Here is an 18,664-nt window from a genome sequence, read left to right as displayed (position 1 = left end):
AAAGATATACTATAGAGAATCTTTCAAAGAGATAAGGAATCATTTCTGAATGAATTTTTGTGTGTGTGTGCAAACTTGCTTCATTTGCTCTTAATTTTTGAAGGCTCCAGAGTTTCAGTTTCTAACACTCACCTGGGCCAGATTTTGAAGTAGAGAAAGAATTATGTAGTTTTGCACAGTAGTGGGAACAGAAATCCAAGACCCTACATTTTGAAGGTTTGAGGAAGGGTGGGGTTCCTCTCAGAATTCCAGGGCTGTCTGCCTCAAGGGTGGATAGGTTCCCTTACCTGCCTGCAGAGATCAGTTTTCGGGCTTGGGCTTGGAGTGGGAAATGTAATTCTGGAGGTAAGGGATAACCTGAGAGTAAATATGCTCAACAACTGAACATACAGTATAGTATGGGACCTGAGTTTTCTATGACATTTTCAAGCTTGTTATTTATTAAATGGTTTGGTAAGACACTTCCTTACCAAAGCGTAAGTTGACAAATAAGTTCCTTGTCACTTGAAACTTAATAATCAAGTACAAAAGAAAGCCCCTTATCCCATTCAAGGTAAGCTTGAGGTCAAACTGGAAGGACACTAGAAGGCAGGGGTTCTCATCAGAGCCCTTAAAAACATAAGCAATACTGACTCTGCGTGTATAAGCTTTTCTCTGGGAAGAGGGTTCTGAGCTGTCATTAGCTTTCAGAGAAGCCAAGGGATCCAAAAAGGTTCAGGATCCCTGCCCTATACTATTTCTTTCAGTAAACGCAAAAGGATCGGGAAGACATGCAGTTTGGCATCATGACTTTTGGTTTTACAGGTCGCAGGAACCGAAGGGCTCTACGGTATGCTCCTTTGTTGGCAACGGATCCCTGGGTTCTACACTGCACAAGGCATGCTCCAGTCCCTCTGGCAGCTCGAGTGCAAGATCTGCTTCTCGGAATCCGCCTCCCAGCGGGTCCAGACTGGGGCGTGGCAGGCTCGAATCTGTTTCTAGACTCTGTAGCGCGTAACTAGTTGTGGCCACAGCGGCGAGCATCCTCCTTCCCTGACTCAACGAGGGACTGGAGACCCGCCGGGGCGGCGGAGCTTCTCCTGGAGGAGTGCACGTACTAATTTTCCTGGCGGAGGGAGCGTACCTCGTTGCGTGCTCCGTCCTACAAAACGTGCTGACGTCGCGAAGGGCCGGCAGTCGATGCGGGAGCGGTCGGCGTCTGCTTGTGTGTTGGCTGGTCCCTTCAGGCCGGGAGCCGAGCGGGGAGCGCGGCTGTGCGGGTCTTAGGGCGGCGGCCGCCACCACAGCAGCACCCCAGGCCGAGAGGGCCGAAGCGGCCGGACGAGCTGGGGATGGGGATGACCGGGCCCCCCTCCTCTCCCGGGCGCGCGTGTGGCGCCGAGGGCGCACAGTGACGGCGGCGGCACCCCTGGCCCGGCAGCGCCGAGGCAGTTCGCGAGGGAGCCCGCGGCCAGCGACGGGCTGGGCCATGAGGAGAGGCCAGGGCCGGGCCAGGCCTCGCTGACCCCAGCCCCGCGCGGCGGCCTCACCCGTTTCCGCTCCGTCCTGTCGGCATGAGCGTCCGCCCGGGAACGGGGCCGCGGCTGCCCCAGTCCGGCGGCCCGCGGGCGCGCTGTGGACCGGCGGGCCCGCGGTGCTGATCCCGGCCGCCGCGCTGCGCTGCCCGCTAGCCCGCTTTATGCCCCGGGGGCGCGGCCATGGAAGTGGTGGGCGACTTCGAGTACAGCAAGCGGGACCTCGTGGGACACGGGGCCTTCGCCGTGGTCTTCCGGGGGCGGCACCGCCAGGTGAGCCCCGCGGGCCGGGGCGAGGCTAGGGTCTGTGGCCCGCGGAGCCTCGGTGGTCCGCACTCCCGCCCGCGCGGCCGCAGCCGGACTGGGTGGTCCTGAAACTTGGCGAAGCCACGGGCGCTGAGTTCCCCTAACTTGGCTCGCCGCCCCGAGGCCTGCCATTGTGCGTGCTGTCAGTGTTGTGGGGTTTGTTTTGGTCGGGCGAGGATTGTTTTGAGGCCGAAGCCGCTAGGCAGCGCTCCACCTACCGACGGGCTACCGGGCCTCTGATTTCCCCTCCTTGTCAGAGAGCCTGGTAACGAGTGCTCGGAGGGAAGCACCCGTCTGGCTGCCCAAGGAAGCCTTTCGCCTGAACGTACCCGAATCCTAGAGGACTGCATGGTTCCCTGCACAGCTCAGGGCTCAGGCGTGGACGCATCTTTGGTTTTTCCCCGCCCTGGGCGGCCAGGGCTCGGCACCTTTGAGGTCGATAATTGCAGACCCAGCGGAAAACGGGCTGGTTTCCCGTTAGCCTGAGACTTTCTCAAGCCCGGGGGTATCACATTTCCCAGCATTGGTTCCTCTACGCCCCGACGAACTCCGAGCTCCGTACCATTTTCTCTTCCTGGGGTTAGAAAGGAGGGCTCCGCCTGGAAAAGATGGTTGGACTCTCCATTTTCCAATCCAAATAAACATGAGAGCAGGTTCAGCTTTTTTTTTTTTTTTTTTTTTTTTTTAAGTTTTGCTATTTCGAAAATAGGGTCACACGAGGTTTTAGAATCTAAAGAATTTGGAAAATCTCCTTGGGTGTGGAAATAATCATAAAGAGGTTTGACAGTTCTGATTGTTGCCGAGGAGCTGGTTTTGCTTATCAGATAAAGTAATAAATAGTACTTTTAATTTATTATGAAAATAACGTAAAACTCAAGAAAAAATAGTTAAAACACGGCTTACTCTTGCCAAGCTATCAAAGAATGTTTTTAGTTAAGCATACCACTTTCCAGTTCATTATCCACATTTCTCCATAACTCTTATATAGTTGTAAACTGTTCTTTTTTCACTTATTGTTGGTTACTATGTGCTCTTTCTATTTATTATTTTTTATTGGCTGTCTTGTAGGACATTAGCTGTTAACACTAATTTATGAAATCATTTTTCAGTTGTAGATTCAGTTCCTTTTCCATTTTTTCCCCTAGTGTTGTATGTGACTTGGCCAAAAACATTATGCTTATAGATTTTTTTTTCCTGTTGGATTATTTCAGTGGGATAATTTCGAGAAGTTGACACTGTTTTTCCTTTTCAGAAAACTGATTGGGAGGTAGCCATTAAAAGTATTAATAAAAAGAACTTGTCAAAATCACAAATACTGCTTGGGAAGGAAATTAAAATCTTAAAGGTATGTGGTATTTCATACTAGATTAAAACTTATTTTAAATTACATGAATACATGATGACATTCTTTGCAATTTAGGTAGTTGGACCCAAGTTTGAGATTTTCCACCTGTTGCTCTTATTTTTGTGTGCTTAGTTTTTTGAAACATTGAGTGCTCAGAAGCTGTTTTTAAAAATAGATGTTTGTGGCTCTTGGCCAATGCTTAGAGGGATTCTGTGAAAACTGATTTTAGTTTCTCATAATTTCTTACTGTGTTATTTGGGAAGAGGAAGGCCCCTCTTATACATTATTTGCCTTTTCTGTTGATCCCCTTCCAGATTACAGTTAAGTTTTTTGGGTAATAGGGAGACTTCGGATCTTTTTTTGTTGTAAATTGAAGAAAGTTATTTTCCTTAGAATTGGTCTTTTTTGACCACTCACAAGCAGTGTTATCCAAGTGAGACGCTTTGAGGAAAACAAAGTCCTATGGTGAAGTACATTTTATTTACTAAATACTTCTTGGGGAATCACAAAGCTTTTGGCTCATTAAGATAAAGTCTGAAAAATTACACAATGAAGAAACTGGTTTAGGTGTGTTTAACCCAATGTTTCCCAAACTAATAAGAACCTGGAACCCTCAACTAGTGCCAGCTTTCAACAAAACTATTCTGTGGACAGCTTTTTGAGCTAGGAATTATCCTTTTTCCTTTCAGGAAAATAATGTGTTTTTAAAAGGCACTTTGGAATTTTATGCCTTTATTGCTGTTGGAATTGTGTATTAAATTTAAAAGACCAGCAGAAAGACGGTGGTCATACTTACTATGACTATTATGTAAATGAGAGTACTTTAAGTACCTTGTTAAGAGTCTAAAAAATGATAGTGGTGAAAAAAATATTTAGGCCCCAAGTCAAGTTTGATCGGGCACATTTCTTATTCTTTAGTAGACTGAATTGTTCTAATCTAGTAACAGAACTATAGTATACTAGAAATAGTGTATATGTGTGTATATTTATATTTGCATATTGAAATATATTAAAATTATTAGAGTAAGTACAAATATTTTGAATTCTTAATTTCCTTAACAGGAACTTCAGCATGAAAACATTGTAGCACTCTATGATGTTCAGGTACCTTATTTTGGATTTTTAAAAAATACTTGCATGTTTGTTAATAAAGAACTTACATTTTTTTCTGTTTCATAGAAATTTAAATGAATCTTGATAGAAATAGAAAATTTCCTTATTGTTATATGTTTATTAATTAAGGAATTCTTTAAAATATCATAGGGCAATAGGGTAAAATAAACAATATACTGCATGAGTAAACTTTTTAACAAGTGAAAATACACTATAGGAGTACTGTTTTAAAGGAAAAGTAGAGGATTATTGATAATTGATCTAGCATCTCTGTGATAAATGTAAAAAGGACTATTATGAACTAATAAAAAATTAGATTGAGCTTTTTTCTTATTGCAGAAGCAACATATACTAATTGTAGAGATATTAGAAAATAAACTAAATAAAATAAGAAAATTGTGCATATTCCTATCCCAGCTATATCTGTGATTATTCCCATAGCATACAGTAGATTTGCATTTTATTTGGAGTTGGGAATACTGTTCCAAAGTTACCTTTTAAAGCAATATTTCTATATAGTCAAAATTACCCTGGGCAATCCTTTTAAAAAGCCCAACTTTGGAGAAAATTACTGTTTTCGGGTGGAGCACCAGAGCAAGTAGTTGGCTTATATTTAGAGGCCATATTCTGTTTTTAAAAAATCCTCCTTTAAATACTAGAATCACACTTGGCTAGGGTGGTATTCTTCCTGTGAGAGTCACAGGGATCTGAGATCTACTGAGGGAACAGCAGATAAAGCTTTTCCCTCTACTCTCCTTACAAAGCAGGCCAGGTGCATGATTTACATTATTTCGTTCTTTTGTTTTGCTTAGTCTGGACAGTTGAATTCCAGTAAAGTAAATGGATGTGTTATGTGAGTCTGCTGTTATATATTTCTAGCTAAGATGTTTTCTGTATACACTTGGATTACTTACATTCATTCATTTTGTAAGGTTTTGAGTGGCTACTATGAGCCAGGCATTGTTCTAACTGCTACTAGGAATAAAGCAGTGAGTAAAAGTCCTTGCCCTCAGTGTGCTTAATGAGGTGAGAATAAAATGGACTGTTCTAGGTGTACTTTTTTCTTTAGGTAGTCATTTTTTTGTTTGTTTTTAAGGAGGGCACAGCTCACAGTGGCCCATGTGGGGATCGAACTGGCAAACTTGGTGTTATTAGCACCACACTCTAACCAACTGAGCTAACGGGCCACCCCGAGATAGTCATTTTTCATGTAATATCACATCACCAAGTATTTAACTTGGTGTGTTATGTTAAGGTTGTTCCTATTGTAGAAAAGTGCAATGTGGATAACATATACCTTCTGAACATACCTGATTATTTCTTTTAAGTTCAATTTCTAGAATTATAATTACCAGGGCACATAGCATGCAGAGTTTTAAAGATTTTTGATTGTAGAGTGTGATTGCTTTCCAAAAAAAAATTGCAAAGCAGCAAAGAAGCAAAGGGGAAGAAAGTTTGAAATAAAAACTAAATTCATCTCTTAATACCTGGTTGAAATGTCAGTTTTCTTCAGAGCTGTTTGTGTAGTTTGTCTTAGTCGCTGTTGATAGAGGACACCAAGTGGTACAAGCCAGTGCCTAGTAGAAAAATTGTTAAATAATACTATTAATTTACCATTTCTTGAGATGTACAGAATATTTAATTGCAGAGTAGGTTTTGCTTTCTGAGTAGAGAGTATACTTAGATTTTGTCTATCAGAATGAAGTATATATATATATATGTATATATATATGTGTGTATACATATATATATATGTATATATATATGTGTGTATACATATATATATACACACACACATATATATATACACACACACATACATATATATATATACACACACACACACATATATATATATATGTTTTGTTTAACAGGACTTTATTGGGGAACAGTGTGTACTTCCAGGACTTTTTCCAAGTGAAGTTGTTGTCCTTTCGATCTTAGTTGTGGAGGGTGCCGTTCAGCTTCAAGTTGTTGTCCTTTCGGTCTTAGTTATGGAGGGCGCAGCTCAGCGTCCAGTTGTTGTTGTTAGTTGCACGGGGCGCAGCCCACCACCCCTGTGGGAATTGAACCGGCAACCTTGTGGTTGAGAGGACGTGTTCCAACCAACTGAGCCATCCGGGAGCTCAGTGGCAGCTCAGCTCAAGGTGCTTAGTTCAATCTTAGTTGCAGGGGATGCAGCCCTCAATCCCTTGCGGTACTCGAGGAGCTGAGCCGGCAACCTTGTGGTTGAGAGCCCACTGGCCCATGTGGGAATTGACCCGGCAGCCTTTGACGTTAGGAGCACGAAGTTCCAACTGCCGGAGCCACCGGGCTAGTCCCTGAAAAATATTTTTAAGTATTTGCTTTAGTTGTGGAAAGAGATATTAGGGAGCATATAAACTCAAAAACCTGAATTATGAAACAATCAGGAATTTCAAAGTGACTGCATTAAAATGTTTATTATTTTGTGCATACTGGAACTAATTTATAAAAATAAACTTAAGAAATATTGATCAAGTGAATACAGTCATGCGTTTGGCTATTGGGTAAACAATATTCATTTCATATTTTAGATTTGCTTCCTTGATTCTAAATATAAAGGGGTACAGTGTGTTTGTAGAGACTGGTACTGTAATTTTATTAACTGGAACATCATTTTTATTGGCCATCAGTTTTGGAGATCCATCTAAGGTTTATGTACATTTATAAATTGGGAACTTTTGATATTGTAAAAATCAGGTTTCAGTTTAGATGACACTTAAAAAGAAACACATTTTCCTTAATTACAAAAGTAATATATGCTCGTATTTAAAATAATTAAACATTGTCAAAATGAGTAAATTAGAAAAGAAATGGCAATTCCCAGAGATAACCACTGTTTGTTATATTTCTTTTAGCATTTTCTAAATACATATATGAGTCTATAGTCATTTTTACTTAGGTTTTTAAGCTTTTCATTGTAAGAAACTTATTAATCGTGTTTTTACAGAAATGTGACTTGTTTTATTAAACTTTATATATCTTGGATACCTTTTCGTATCAGTTTAATACTATACGGTCAAATGATAGTAAAACCTGGTTGTGGCCATTTGGGTTGTTTCTTATTTTTCTCTATTAGAAACAGTGCTGCCGAGAAAGCTGTGTGCATACATCTTATTTGTATGAGTGTTCTTATAGAATAAATTCCTTGACGTGGAATGACTTTGTCAAAGATATTACCATGTTGCTTTCCAAAAGTTTGTACCTATTTATTTTGACCAGTAATGATCTGTGTTTTCTTTTTCTTTTTTGGTCAATCTCAAGAGGAAACTATCTTAAGTTTTATTTTTTGTTTTGTAAATCATTATTGCCCTGATCAGTTTCATGTTTTATTTGCCTTTTCATATTTCTGTGACATTCCTGTTGCTGTTTTGCGATGCTTCTGTTGTATTTATTTTTCTTACTGATTTCTTTGTGATTAGTATCTCTTGAGACAGTTAATGAGATGTACAGGAGTACAGTGGTGAACAAAATAGAAATGGTCTTTGCCCTTGTGTTGCTTACAGTAGTATGTTGGGGAAGGTAATATGAAGCAAATAGTTACTAATTCTAAGTGTGCACAGGCCCGTAAGGGAGAACTATAGAAGAGATTTGGAGGAAACATGGGGTTAGGGAAGTAGGGCAACCCACTTTGTGCAGCTAGGGAAGACTCCTGAAGAAAAGGATGTTTAAACAGACTTGATGGAAGAGAGGGAGAAGGCTGAGCTCAGGTAGGTGGGAGAAGAGCAAGTAAGCTTCCTAAGCAGATGAAGCCTTCTGTGAAGAACAGACAGGAAAGAGAGACCAGACTTTGAGGAATGGAAGAAGGCCTGTGTGATGGGAGTGCAGGAGTGAGGGCGAGAGTGGTATCAGATGATGCTGGAGAGGTTTGCAGGGGCCACATGTAATCTTTATTCTAAGGAGAGTGTAAAGCCATTGAAGAGTTTTAAAAGCAGAAGAGTGATTTCTTATGTATTTTTCACAAGCTATGAGGTGTGATCAACAAATACAGTGAATGTTTAAGGAAAAAAATTATTACAGTAAAAGATACATTGTCATTAATTCCCCTCAAAATACTCCCCCTCGTTTTGAACACACTTATCCCATCATTCTTGCCACTTTCTGAAGCAGTTCTGGAAGTCCTCTTTAATGAGAGTCCTTAGTTGCACTGTCATGGCTGCCTCGATGTCTTGAATCGATTCAAAATGTTTACCTTTCATGATCATTTTGACTTTGGGGAAGAACCAGAAGTTGCACATTGCCAGGTGCCAGATCCAGTGAATAAGGTGGGTGAGGACACACCATCATGTTTTTATTTGACAGAAATTGCCACACCAGCAGCGATATGTGACACAGAGCCTTTCTGTTGTGATCACAAAATACGGTGAATGTTGCTGCTAAGTGCCATCTAACGAAAAGGCAGGGATCTTCAATACTGGAAGTGGAGCATCGAACCTTAGTAACAGTGTGTGACAAGATTCGACTTCTTTGGTGCAGTCCGTCGGATGTGAGCTACGGTTGAGAGAAGGTGTGTTTTAAAGTGTGCCATAATTATCCTCCATCATGACAGTGCTCCGTGTCACACATCACTTCTGGTATACTGCAGTTTCTGTCCAATAAAAACATTATGGTGTGTCCTCATCCACCTGATTCACAGGATCTGGCACCATGCAATTTTTGGCTCTTCCCCAAAGTCAAAATGATTCAGGACATCGAGGCAGCCATGACAGCACAACTAAAGACACTCGTGAAAGAGGATTTCCAGAACTGCTTCAGAAAGTGGCAAGAACAATGGGATAAGTGTGTTCAAAGCGAGGGGGAGTATTTTGAGGGGAATTAATGGCAGTGTATCTTTTACTGTAATATATTTTTTTAAATTTAAACATTCACCATATTGTTTGATCACACCTCATACATATCTTTGAGCATTCTGGGCATGAGAAAAGTATCGTCAATTAGGAATACTTACCTGAAAGATTGTTAGTGATCGGGATAAATATGTACCTCTTGGTAAGTTTTAGTGTAGTGAGAAAAAGGTGATTTATTTAATAGAGCGTACTGGCACAACTGAGACATCTGAGAAAAAATAAAGTTAGATCCCTATTCTCATCATTTTCCAAAATAATTTCCAAATAATATAAGGCCTAAATATATAAAATAAACTAGAATAATATTTAGATGACTATATATGATCCAAGAGATAGATATTTTATTTTAAATCAAGCTAAGAAACTCAGAAGCTATAAAAGTTGGGACATACAAAAATTTTAAAAACTTACTCTATGGCAAATAATACCATGAACAAATCGTGACAGCCATATAAAGGAACAAACTTGATACATTCCATAGCATACGAATCTTAAAACATGTTGAGAAAAAGAAGCCAGCTATATATAGCCACTGTGTGATTCTATTTTTATAAGTTTCGGGAAGAGACAGAACTGAGCTAGGATGATAGAAATTAGGGAAAGCAGAACATGGGTACCTCTTGATAGCTGAGATTGACAATGAAAAGGTATGAGGGAACTTTTTGGGGTGATGGAAGTGTTACGTATTTTGATTGGAAGGATATTTACATGGTTGTGTACATTTGTTGCAGCTCATTGAATTGTACAGTTAAATCTGTGAGTGTTAGCACATGTAAATCATATATAAAATGCAAAAAGTGCAATTGACATAATAGTTTGAGAAAATATTTATAACACAACAGGCTAATCTCTAAAACACATAAATCCTCTCACAAATAAGGAAAAGGCAACCCAAAGAGAAAGTAAGCAAAGCATATAAATGGTTGGTTATCATAAGAGAAATAAAAATGGCTAATGTACGAAATGATATTCATGAACAAGAGAAGTATAAATTAAAGTAACAGTGAGATGTCATTTCTTATCCTTCCAATTTGCAAAATTAAAAAGTGCAGCAATTCTTAGTGGTATAATTGGGGAGGAGGTGTAAAATATTCTCATGTAACTGTAATAAAAATGTGAATTGTTAGAATTTTTGGAATGCTGTCTGGTGATAATTTGCTTCCATACATTGAAGAATATTTACAACGACATATTGCAGTCAAAGTAATCCTAGTAATGCAACTCAGGGCATGTTACTCCTCCGCTCGGACCCCTGCAGTGGCTCCCCATTTCTGTGAGTAGAAGCCAAACCCTATTGTCTCCAACTCCATCTCTTCTGCACATTGCTGCTTCTGCTCCATCATACAGGCCTCCTTGTGGTTCCTGAAGCACTCTATACCATGGTCCCTTGCCTCGTTTTCCCTTTTGTCTAGGATCTTCCTCCTCAGGATAGACTCTATATGCAGATATAGTTGTATCTCTGTAGTATACACAGATATTAGGTTAGTGCAAAAGTAATTGCGGTTTTTGCAATTATTTTTAACATTTTAAACTGCAATTACTTTTGGACCAACCTAATATATTCCCAACCTTAGTTAGGTTTTTACTCAAACACTGTTTTCACTGAAGTTTTCTTTAGCCACCCTAAATGAAATTGCAGCCTCTCCCCCACACTGTCTATCCTCCTTTCCTACTGTTTTACCAAAGCATTTTATTGCCCTGTAACATACTCTGTGTACTTATTTGTTTGTTGTCTCTATTCTGAACCTTCCCTCTTCGAATGGAAGCTTAAAAAGAACAGGGCATTTAACCCTGTTGGCTTACTGCTATATCCTCAGTGCTTAGGATAGTGTCTTGCGTATAGCAGGTAGTTAAAAAATATTTGAAGAGAAATACCTGTTACCATTAGAAATATATATTCCTTTACGCAGCAAACCGGATTCCTGGCATCTATCTCAGAGCCATAAATGCCTGAGAATTAGGATATATGTCTAAGAATCAATGCAGCATTGGTTATAATGGCCAAAACTGGAAACAAGTGAATGTTCCTTAGTAAGGGAATGATAGTTCAATAAACAGTGAAATAGTCACACTATGAAATATGCAGTTATTGAAAAGAGCTGTATATATACAGTTGACTTGGAGGGATTTCTGTAGTGTATTATTGAGTGAGGAAAGCAAGATTCAAATATTTACGATATCTCATTTTTTAAAAATAAAGTGGGTGCGTGTGTGTTTAACTTAAAATTGTATGAGCAGGAAAAAGGTATGGAAGGATACATACCAGATGTAAACATTGGCAAGGTGAAGATAAGCATACAGGTGGAAATGGATTATATTAAAATAAATAAATAAAAAACCCCAGCAAATACATGTTTCCTTTGGGTGTGAGTGTGTGTACAAACAGATGCGTGAAAGCATGACCACAAACATGTTAATAGGGTTTCTTTCAGAGGATGAGATAAAAGTGATTTTTAAAACTTTCTTCCTTCAAATTTTATATATTCTAAGTTTTTTCAATAAGCACGTTATTTATTTTTTTTTTTAATAATCAAGACAACAGTTCTTTTTTTGGGCGGAGTACCTTTCCTTCTTCCTTCTTTCCTTCGTTCCTTTCTTCTTTCCTTTCTTCCTTCCTTCCTTCTTTCCTTCCATCATTGGGTAATTTTCTGATTATGAATTAGCATTCCAGGTACTTTTATACCAATAAGGGAATATATATATCTACGTATTGTGGTTAGAGAAAGGAATATTCTCCATTATAAATTAATTGGCATAGGAGTTTATGAAAGTATATAAAACACTGGTTCCTTTGTGGAGAATTGGCAGGTGATTTGGGGCCAATATGTAGGTGGCATTTGGGTGGGTGATGGCACCAGTGGAAATGGAGAGGCCTGGACAGATGGGTAAGATGTTTAGAAGATGGCTTATAGGGCTTTGGTACTTGGGCTGTGGGAGGTGAAGACAAAGGAATCAGAGTTGGTAGCTCTTTGTTTTATGCATTGAAATTGAAATGTTTTTCTCATTTTTTTTCCTCTTCTTTTTGGTCTCATTTTGATATATAGAAGTTTTTGCATAGTATCTATCTGTTCTTTAATGACCTCTAGGTTTCATGTCATGTTAAGGATTCTTCCACCTTGAGATTATAAAAATGATCCCCCATATTTTCTTCTAGTACTTATGGTTTCATTTTTTCATATTTACATCTTTGATCTCTGGAATTTATTTATGCGCAAAAGAGTGATATAGTGAACTCAGTTATTTTCCAGGAAGTTATCCCAAATATTTAACCTGTTTTTGACTATGACTGTGAAAGAGGATGATATCTTCTGTAAAACTGTTAAAAGTAATTAAGACTTAAGCAATTTGAAGAATTACGGGCAAATCAGGTTCAGATTAGGTGGGTACTTAGTTATCAATTTATAAATTTATTTGAGGTCAGTGTTATGTTCCAGTGTGTGTTTTTTCCAACACCACCAAGCAATTAACCTAATTCTGACACTATCCACCTGGAGTTAGTAGCATCAAATCACACAGGTTAAGGGCTCAGTCCCATAAGACTGCTCCTCTACCCCCTTTAGACACTAATTGAAAGTTCAGGTTGTTCCCAGTACTTTTGACCAACCTGCCTTAAGGAGGTTCCCAGGACCCACTCCTTGGGTTCAGTTAATTTGCTAGAGCAGTTTACAGAACTCAGAGAAACATGTTGTATGCCAGATTAGTATAAAAGTATGTCACTCAGGAACTGCCAGGTGGAAGAGATGCATAGGGCAGTGTATGCTCTCTGGGGATGCCACTTTCATCAAACCAGCATGCGTTCACTAAACAAGCTCTTGGAAGCCTGTCCTTTGGGTTTTTATGGATGTTTTGTCACATAGGCATGACTGATTAAATCATTGGCCATTAGTGATTGGACTCAACCTCCATCCCTCTCCGCTCTCTGAAAGTCAGGGGATGGGGTTGAGAGTTCTAACCCTCTGATCACTTGGTTGGTCGAGGCAACCAGCCCCCATGCTTACCTTTCCAAAAGTCACTTCATTAACATGACAAAAGACTTAGGGCCCTCATCACTTAGGAAATTCCAAAGGTTTTAGGAGCTCTGTGCCAGGAATAGGGATGTACCAAATACATAATTCTTATTATAAATAACAACATCACAAACGTTCTGAATATTTTTGAAACTTTTAGTGTAATTAGTATTAAGACACAGGTTATGGAAAAGGTTTTCCTACAAAGCAGTGTCGGTCTGTGTCAGGTCAGGAAGCTAGAACTGGCTTTCATGTATCGTGCATCTCTAAGTTTTTTAGAGCGTGATCTAAGAGGAAGAGTCCTGGATGGAAATAAGGAAACCTGACCGTAGAGTGCTGTTTTTATATTAAACTCAGTTTAGGCTGTTGAGCAAGCCACTTCTTTTTCCTTTTTTACACTACCCCCTAGGTAAAGTGGGGGTGGTAACCCAACCCTATTTACTGTGAGGATGCTATGAGGCTGTCTAGTACCAGGTAACCCCAAGGGAAGTGAATGTAAGGACTGTTAGAATGGTGTTTCTGTCCTTTTCTCCTATGAGATAATCCATAGGAGTTACCTGAGGGATAGAGAATGAATTAGGAAAAGCAGCAGAGAAATGTGAGATACAGGTCTTAGGAGCCAGGAATTTTCCTTTGAATCTTTCTCTTGTTATTTACTTGATTCTTTTGTTACTCTCCACTTCTGCATCTTTGAGTTCTGCTGGAGAGAACCATCTACTCAAGCTGTCTGACTTTTTAGATTCACTTTATCTTTATTATTTTTTAAATTACAAAACTATAATAGGCCCTCAGTGGGAAAACAGTTCAAGTGGTCTAACAGTATATAATGTGGCAAAGAGATGCCTTCTTTTCATACCTCTTTTTATATCTCATTTTCATTTTTCTAGAAAAACCACTGTTGTTTTCCCCTGACCCCAGTGCCTCGTTGAGTTAAGAGGCTAGGTAGTTAAGTGAAATAAGTCAGACAGAGAAAGATAAGTTCCATATGATCTCACTTATTTGCGGATTCTAAAGAAAATAATAAGTGAATGAACTAATCAGAAACTGTTTGGGAGACAATGAGGAAAAACTGAGGGTTGCTAGATGGGCGGGGGGAGTGGGGGGTGGGGGGGAGGGTGAGGGGATTGGAGGGCAGTCGGTGACCACAGGATGGCCACGGGGTTTGAAAATTAATCTGGGGAACGTAATTTGGTGGTTACCAGAGCGTAAGGGGGTTGGGGGGTGGGGGATGAGGGTGAGGGGGATCAAATGTACGGTGATGGAAGGGGAGCTGACTCTGGGTGGTGAACACACAGTGTGATTTTTGGATGATGTGATACAGAATTGCACAACTGAAATCTATGTAATTCTACTAACAATTGTCACCCCAATAAATTAAAAAAAAAAAAAAAAAAGAGGCTAGGTAGAAGCAATAAAAATGACTTGTTGCTATGGTTTCTTTTTCAGTTCTCCCCCTCTCACCATTTGTCTTTATTGAAATGGATCTCAACAGGGACAATCACTAGGAGAGGAATTTCTGGATCATAGTGTACGTGGATGTGCAGGCCCACCTCTAGTATATGCTGCCATTATATTGGTTTACACCCCCGCCAAGTGTTGGATAGCTCTAGTTGTTCCACATCCTCGCCAACACTTGACAGTTTTAGCCATTTTGGTGAGTTATCTTACTATGGTTTTAATTAGTGTTTTTTCCTGATGACCACTGATTTGAACACCTTTTATAACTTTGTCATTTAAATATCATCTTTTTGAAATTCCTATGTAAGTCTCTTGCCTGTTTTTCTATTGGGTTGTCTTTTACTTGTTTGAGTTCTTTATGTATTGTGACTATGAGTCCTTTGCCAGATATTTGTAAATGACTTATCTACACTGTGACTAGTCTTTTACTGTCTTAATGGTTTATTTTGATGAACAGAAATTCTTAATTTTAATGTCCATTTTATTGTTTCTTTTATGTTTAGTACCTTTGTGTCATACTTAAGAAAACTTTGCCTACACCAGGATCATGAAAATGCTGTTTTTTTCTGCCTGAGTCCTTATTGTTTTTTCTTTCACATTTCGTTCTATAATCTACCCAGAGATGATTTTTTTTTTATGTGGCATGAGGGTAGGAGTCAAGATTCATTTACTTTTACAAGTGGGTAACCAGTTGATCCATTTACTGAACAGACATTCTTTTCCCTTTTGTACTGTAGTGTCTGTTTAGTGACCACATATACATGGGCCATGTACATGGGCCTATTTCTAGATTTCTTTCTGTCCCCTTAGACTTTACCTCACTTTTTTTTTTTTTTTTTACTATAGTTGTATAGTAATTCTTTCTATGTACTAGTATAAATCTTCCAAGTTTTCTTTTTCTTTTTCTAGATTATATTTAGTTATTCTTGGCCTTTTGCATTTCCACATAAATTTTAGAATTAGCGTGTCAATTTCCACACACGCACAAAACCTTTTTAGATTTTGATTGGGATTACACAGCAACTTGAGAATTTCTTTGTGGTAAAGTTTTAAATTATAATTCAATTTCTTTAATGGGTATGGGCCTTTTCAAATTTTTCTGTTTCTTGTCAGTTTTAGTAAGTGTGTTTTTCCTCAAATTGTTTTTCAATTTGTTCATTTCATCTAAATTTTGGAATACTGGTATAAATTCGTTCATAATAATATCCTTTTTTCTTTTTGGAGATTTGGTTTTTAAGTTTGTTATTAAGGAGTTTCAGTAGGGAAATGATAAAATGACATTCATTATGTTTAATTTTGTTGATGAAGTGTTGCGGGGTAGTTGAGGATGTGGATTTCTTGATACTAGGAAAGAAGGATAAATATGTATTCACCTTTGGAAAAATCAGTGGTCTGACACACAGGTTATATTGGCCTCACTTCACAGCCTTTCTGACCTGACAAGTATCTCTTCCAAGTTCTTCCCTGGTCTCCATTACCATTTGAGTTTTAATTTGTTTTTAGATAACTTGATTTGTTTCATTAAAAAATGGACACTTTTTCTCTTTCCATTTTATTTGTCGAATGAATGAATGAATGAATGAATGAATGGAGGAAGCTAATTAGTTATGCATATCCCCAGATTGTGGATACTAAAAGAGGAATTTGACTTCTTCATGTTGAGTGAACAGTTCTTTATGGCTGTTTAGCCTCCCCTTAGGAATTCCTCTCTCTCTTTTCTCTTCAGTAGTTAGGATATGGTGCTATTACATGATTAAATAATACTGATTTGAAATAATACTTTTGTACTTAAACTTGCAAAGAAGAAAATTTTTGTTGAAAGGTATCATATTTAATGATATCTCAGTATTTTTAGGGGTGATAGAATAGTTTGGTCTGGATTCAGTCAGGTTTTGGATTAAGACTAGTGCACAATGGAGGTGACTTAACCTTTAGAAATATATTTTTGTTTTTATTTATGATAAAATGAAATCAGTATTTATTTCTTACAGACTTGCTCTCTTAGCCTGCTGGGAGCTGACTATTCTCTACCTCTTTCTGATTTATCATGGGCATGCTACTGCTAGGGAAGCCAGGCTCTCTCAATGCTGTGAACCTGCTTGGGCAGGACAGTGACTCCTTGTTCCTTAGCAGAGAACTGAAGGCATCGCCATTCTTCGGAACCTCCATATACCTTTGGGAGGTAGGGGTCAAAAAATTGGGCATGGTGTATTTTAATTTTTTATCTAGTCCTCTGGAGAAATAAGTGAGGTAAATCATCTTGTCACTGAGTTTCTTGCGGGACATAATTTAATTCAGGTCTTGACTTGTGTTATCCAGACTCTTGGTGAACATGGTGAAACCACTCAGTGGCAGCCTGTTGTATTGCTCTTCATTGCACAGAAGTGCTCTAAACTAGCTGTTGTGAGGCACCAGTTTCTATTTCTCACCTGTATGAACTGATACTTTTATAAAACCCATAAAAATGAATTATGATGAAAATGAAATAAAAAGGACCTACAAACAGATGTCCAGAGTTTTCTTTAAAAGTTCTTACTTTTGGGCAGCTGGATGGCTCAGTTGGTTAGAGCGCGAACTCTTAACAACAAGGTTGCTTTTCCGATTCCCACGTGGGCCAGTGAACTGCGCCCTCCACAACTAGATTGAAAACAATGGCTTGGGCCTGGAGCTGAGCCGTGGTGGGCAAACAATTGGCTAAGTGGTTAAAGCGAGGTGCTCTAACACCAAGATTGCCGGTTCGATTCCCACATGGGCCAGTGAGAGACAACGGTTTGAGCTTGGAGCTGGGCCGCCAGGGGGCGGCTGGTTGGCTCAGTGATTAGAGTGAGGTGCTTATAACACCAAGGTTGCTGGTTGGAGTCCCACATAGGCCAGTGAGCTGTGCCTTCCACAACTAGATTGAAAACAACCACTTGACTTGGAGCTGAGCTGTGTCCCCCACAACTAGATTGAAAAACAGTGACTTGACATCCTGGAAAAACACACTGTTCCCCAATACATTCTCCAATTAAAAAAAAAGTTCTCACTTTTAATTTCTATAATTTTCATTCTGAGCCATTACTAAATAATTCACTGACTGGTATTGGCCTTAAACCTCATTCTGAGGAATACTACCCTAGACCTGCCCCATTTCTGCCCTACTACTCCTTTTGTTTTCCCTTAGAATATCTTATTCTTGAATTTAGGATCTTGGTGAAGCCAGTGCTACTTGGAAGGGCTATCTCTTGAACCACATTTGAGCACTGGCTCAAGTTAAGCTGTATGGAAGCCCAATTTAAAATTTAATGTTATAAAAATTGTTATTGAAGAATCAGCTAATCAGTTTTTGAAAATTGCTTACACAAGCAACAGACCTGGAACTACATGAATTTGAGAAACTTGGTAAAATTTCTCAAATCAGTTCCATAAAATCAGTCTGTTACCAAGATGTGATGAACTGTCTTCCAGGGAATTGCCAGTAATTCCCAGATAATGTGATTGCCTCCAAATAAACATAAAAACTAGAATAAAAAACTAAGCGTCCTGAATCATTCCAGAAATTAAAGTGTGCATTTAGTGTTGCTAGGGAGGATTATCAAGTCATTGCTCCAAATTATAAATTTCCTAACTAGAAGTGCTTCCCGGAATCTCCTTTTTTTTCACAAGTAGTAAATTTACCATAACCGGAACCAAAAGATGAGTCTTTCTTTAGTTCTTTCCATGAACGGAATTAATCTTGATGACTACATTAGTGTCATCAAACTTGATTTAGCTTTGAAGCTGAGATGCTTTAATCATTGTGTTGGGGATTTGAATTGTCACTTGCTAATGGATTTTGTGATTTTTAAAAATTTATTTAATAATGAACAAATATTTTTATTAACATTTTTAAAATTTGTGCTTATTTTTTCTCTAATCTAAAATGATATTTTTAATACGTTTACTTTTCAGGAATTACCCAACTCTGTCTTTCTGGTGATGGAGGTAGGTAGTATACAAGATTCCTTTTATTTCAAATTCCTTTTGATTAATATGTACTTTAAAATTAAGAGTAGGTAGTTATTTGAAATTTTT

At 38.9% G+C, this 18,664-nt stretch overlaps 1 protein-coding gene across 2 annotated transcripts in view; it reads left to right on the top strand.

Annotated features, from left to right (window-relative positions):
* The first annotated feature begins 1,179 nt into the window (after window positions 1-1,179).
* ULK2 (unc-51 like autophagy activating kinase 2) overlaps window positions 1,180-18,664 on the top strand; it is an 89,095-nt gene continuing 71,610 nt past the window's right edge. The window contains exons 1-4 of one of the 2 annotated variants that reach the window (XM_033090096.1): window positions 1,180-1,787; window positions 3,073-3,165; window positions 4,228-4,269; window positions 18,542-18,574. In XM_033090096.1, coding sequence (XP_032945987.1) covers window positions 1,698-1,787; window positions 3,073-3,165; window positions 4,228-4,269; window positions 18,542-18,574 — 258 coding nt within the window. In that variant the 5' untranslated portion in view covers window positions 1,180-1,697. The remainder of the gene's footprint in view (window positions 1,788-3,072; window positions 3,166-4,227; window positions 4,270-18,541; window positions 18,575-18,664) is intronic. The other variant, XM_033090097.1, reaches the window with a different exon arrangement.

This window comes from Rhinolophus ferrumequinum, chromosome 21 (assembly GCF_004115265.2).
Source record: "Rhinolophus ferrumequinum isolate MPI-CBG mRhiFer1 chromosome 21, mRhiFer1_v1.p, whole genome shotgun sequence".
Taxonomy (NCBI): Eukaryota; Metazoa; Chordata; class Mammalia; order Chiroptera; family Rhinolophidae; genus Rhinolophus; species Rhinolophus ferrumequinum.
Note: the sequence above shows the minus strand (reverse complement) of the source record. Positions and strands in the feature narration are given on the sequence as shown.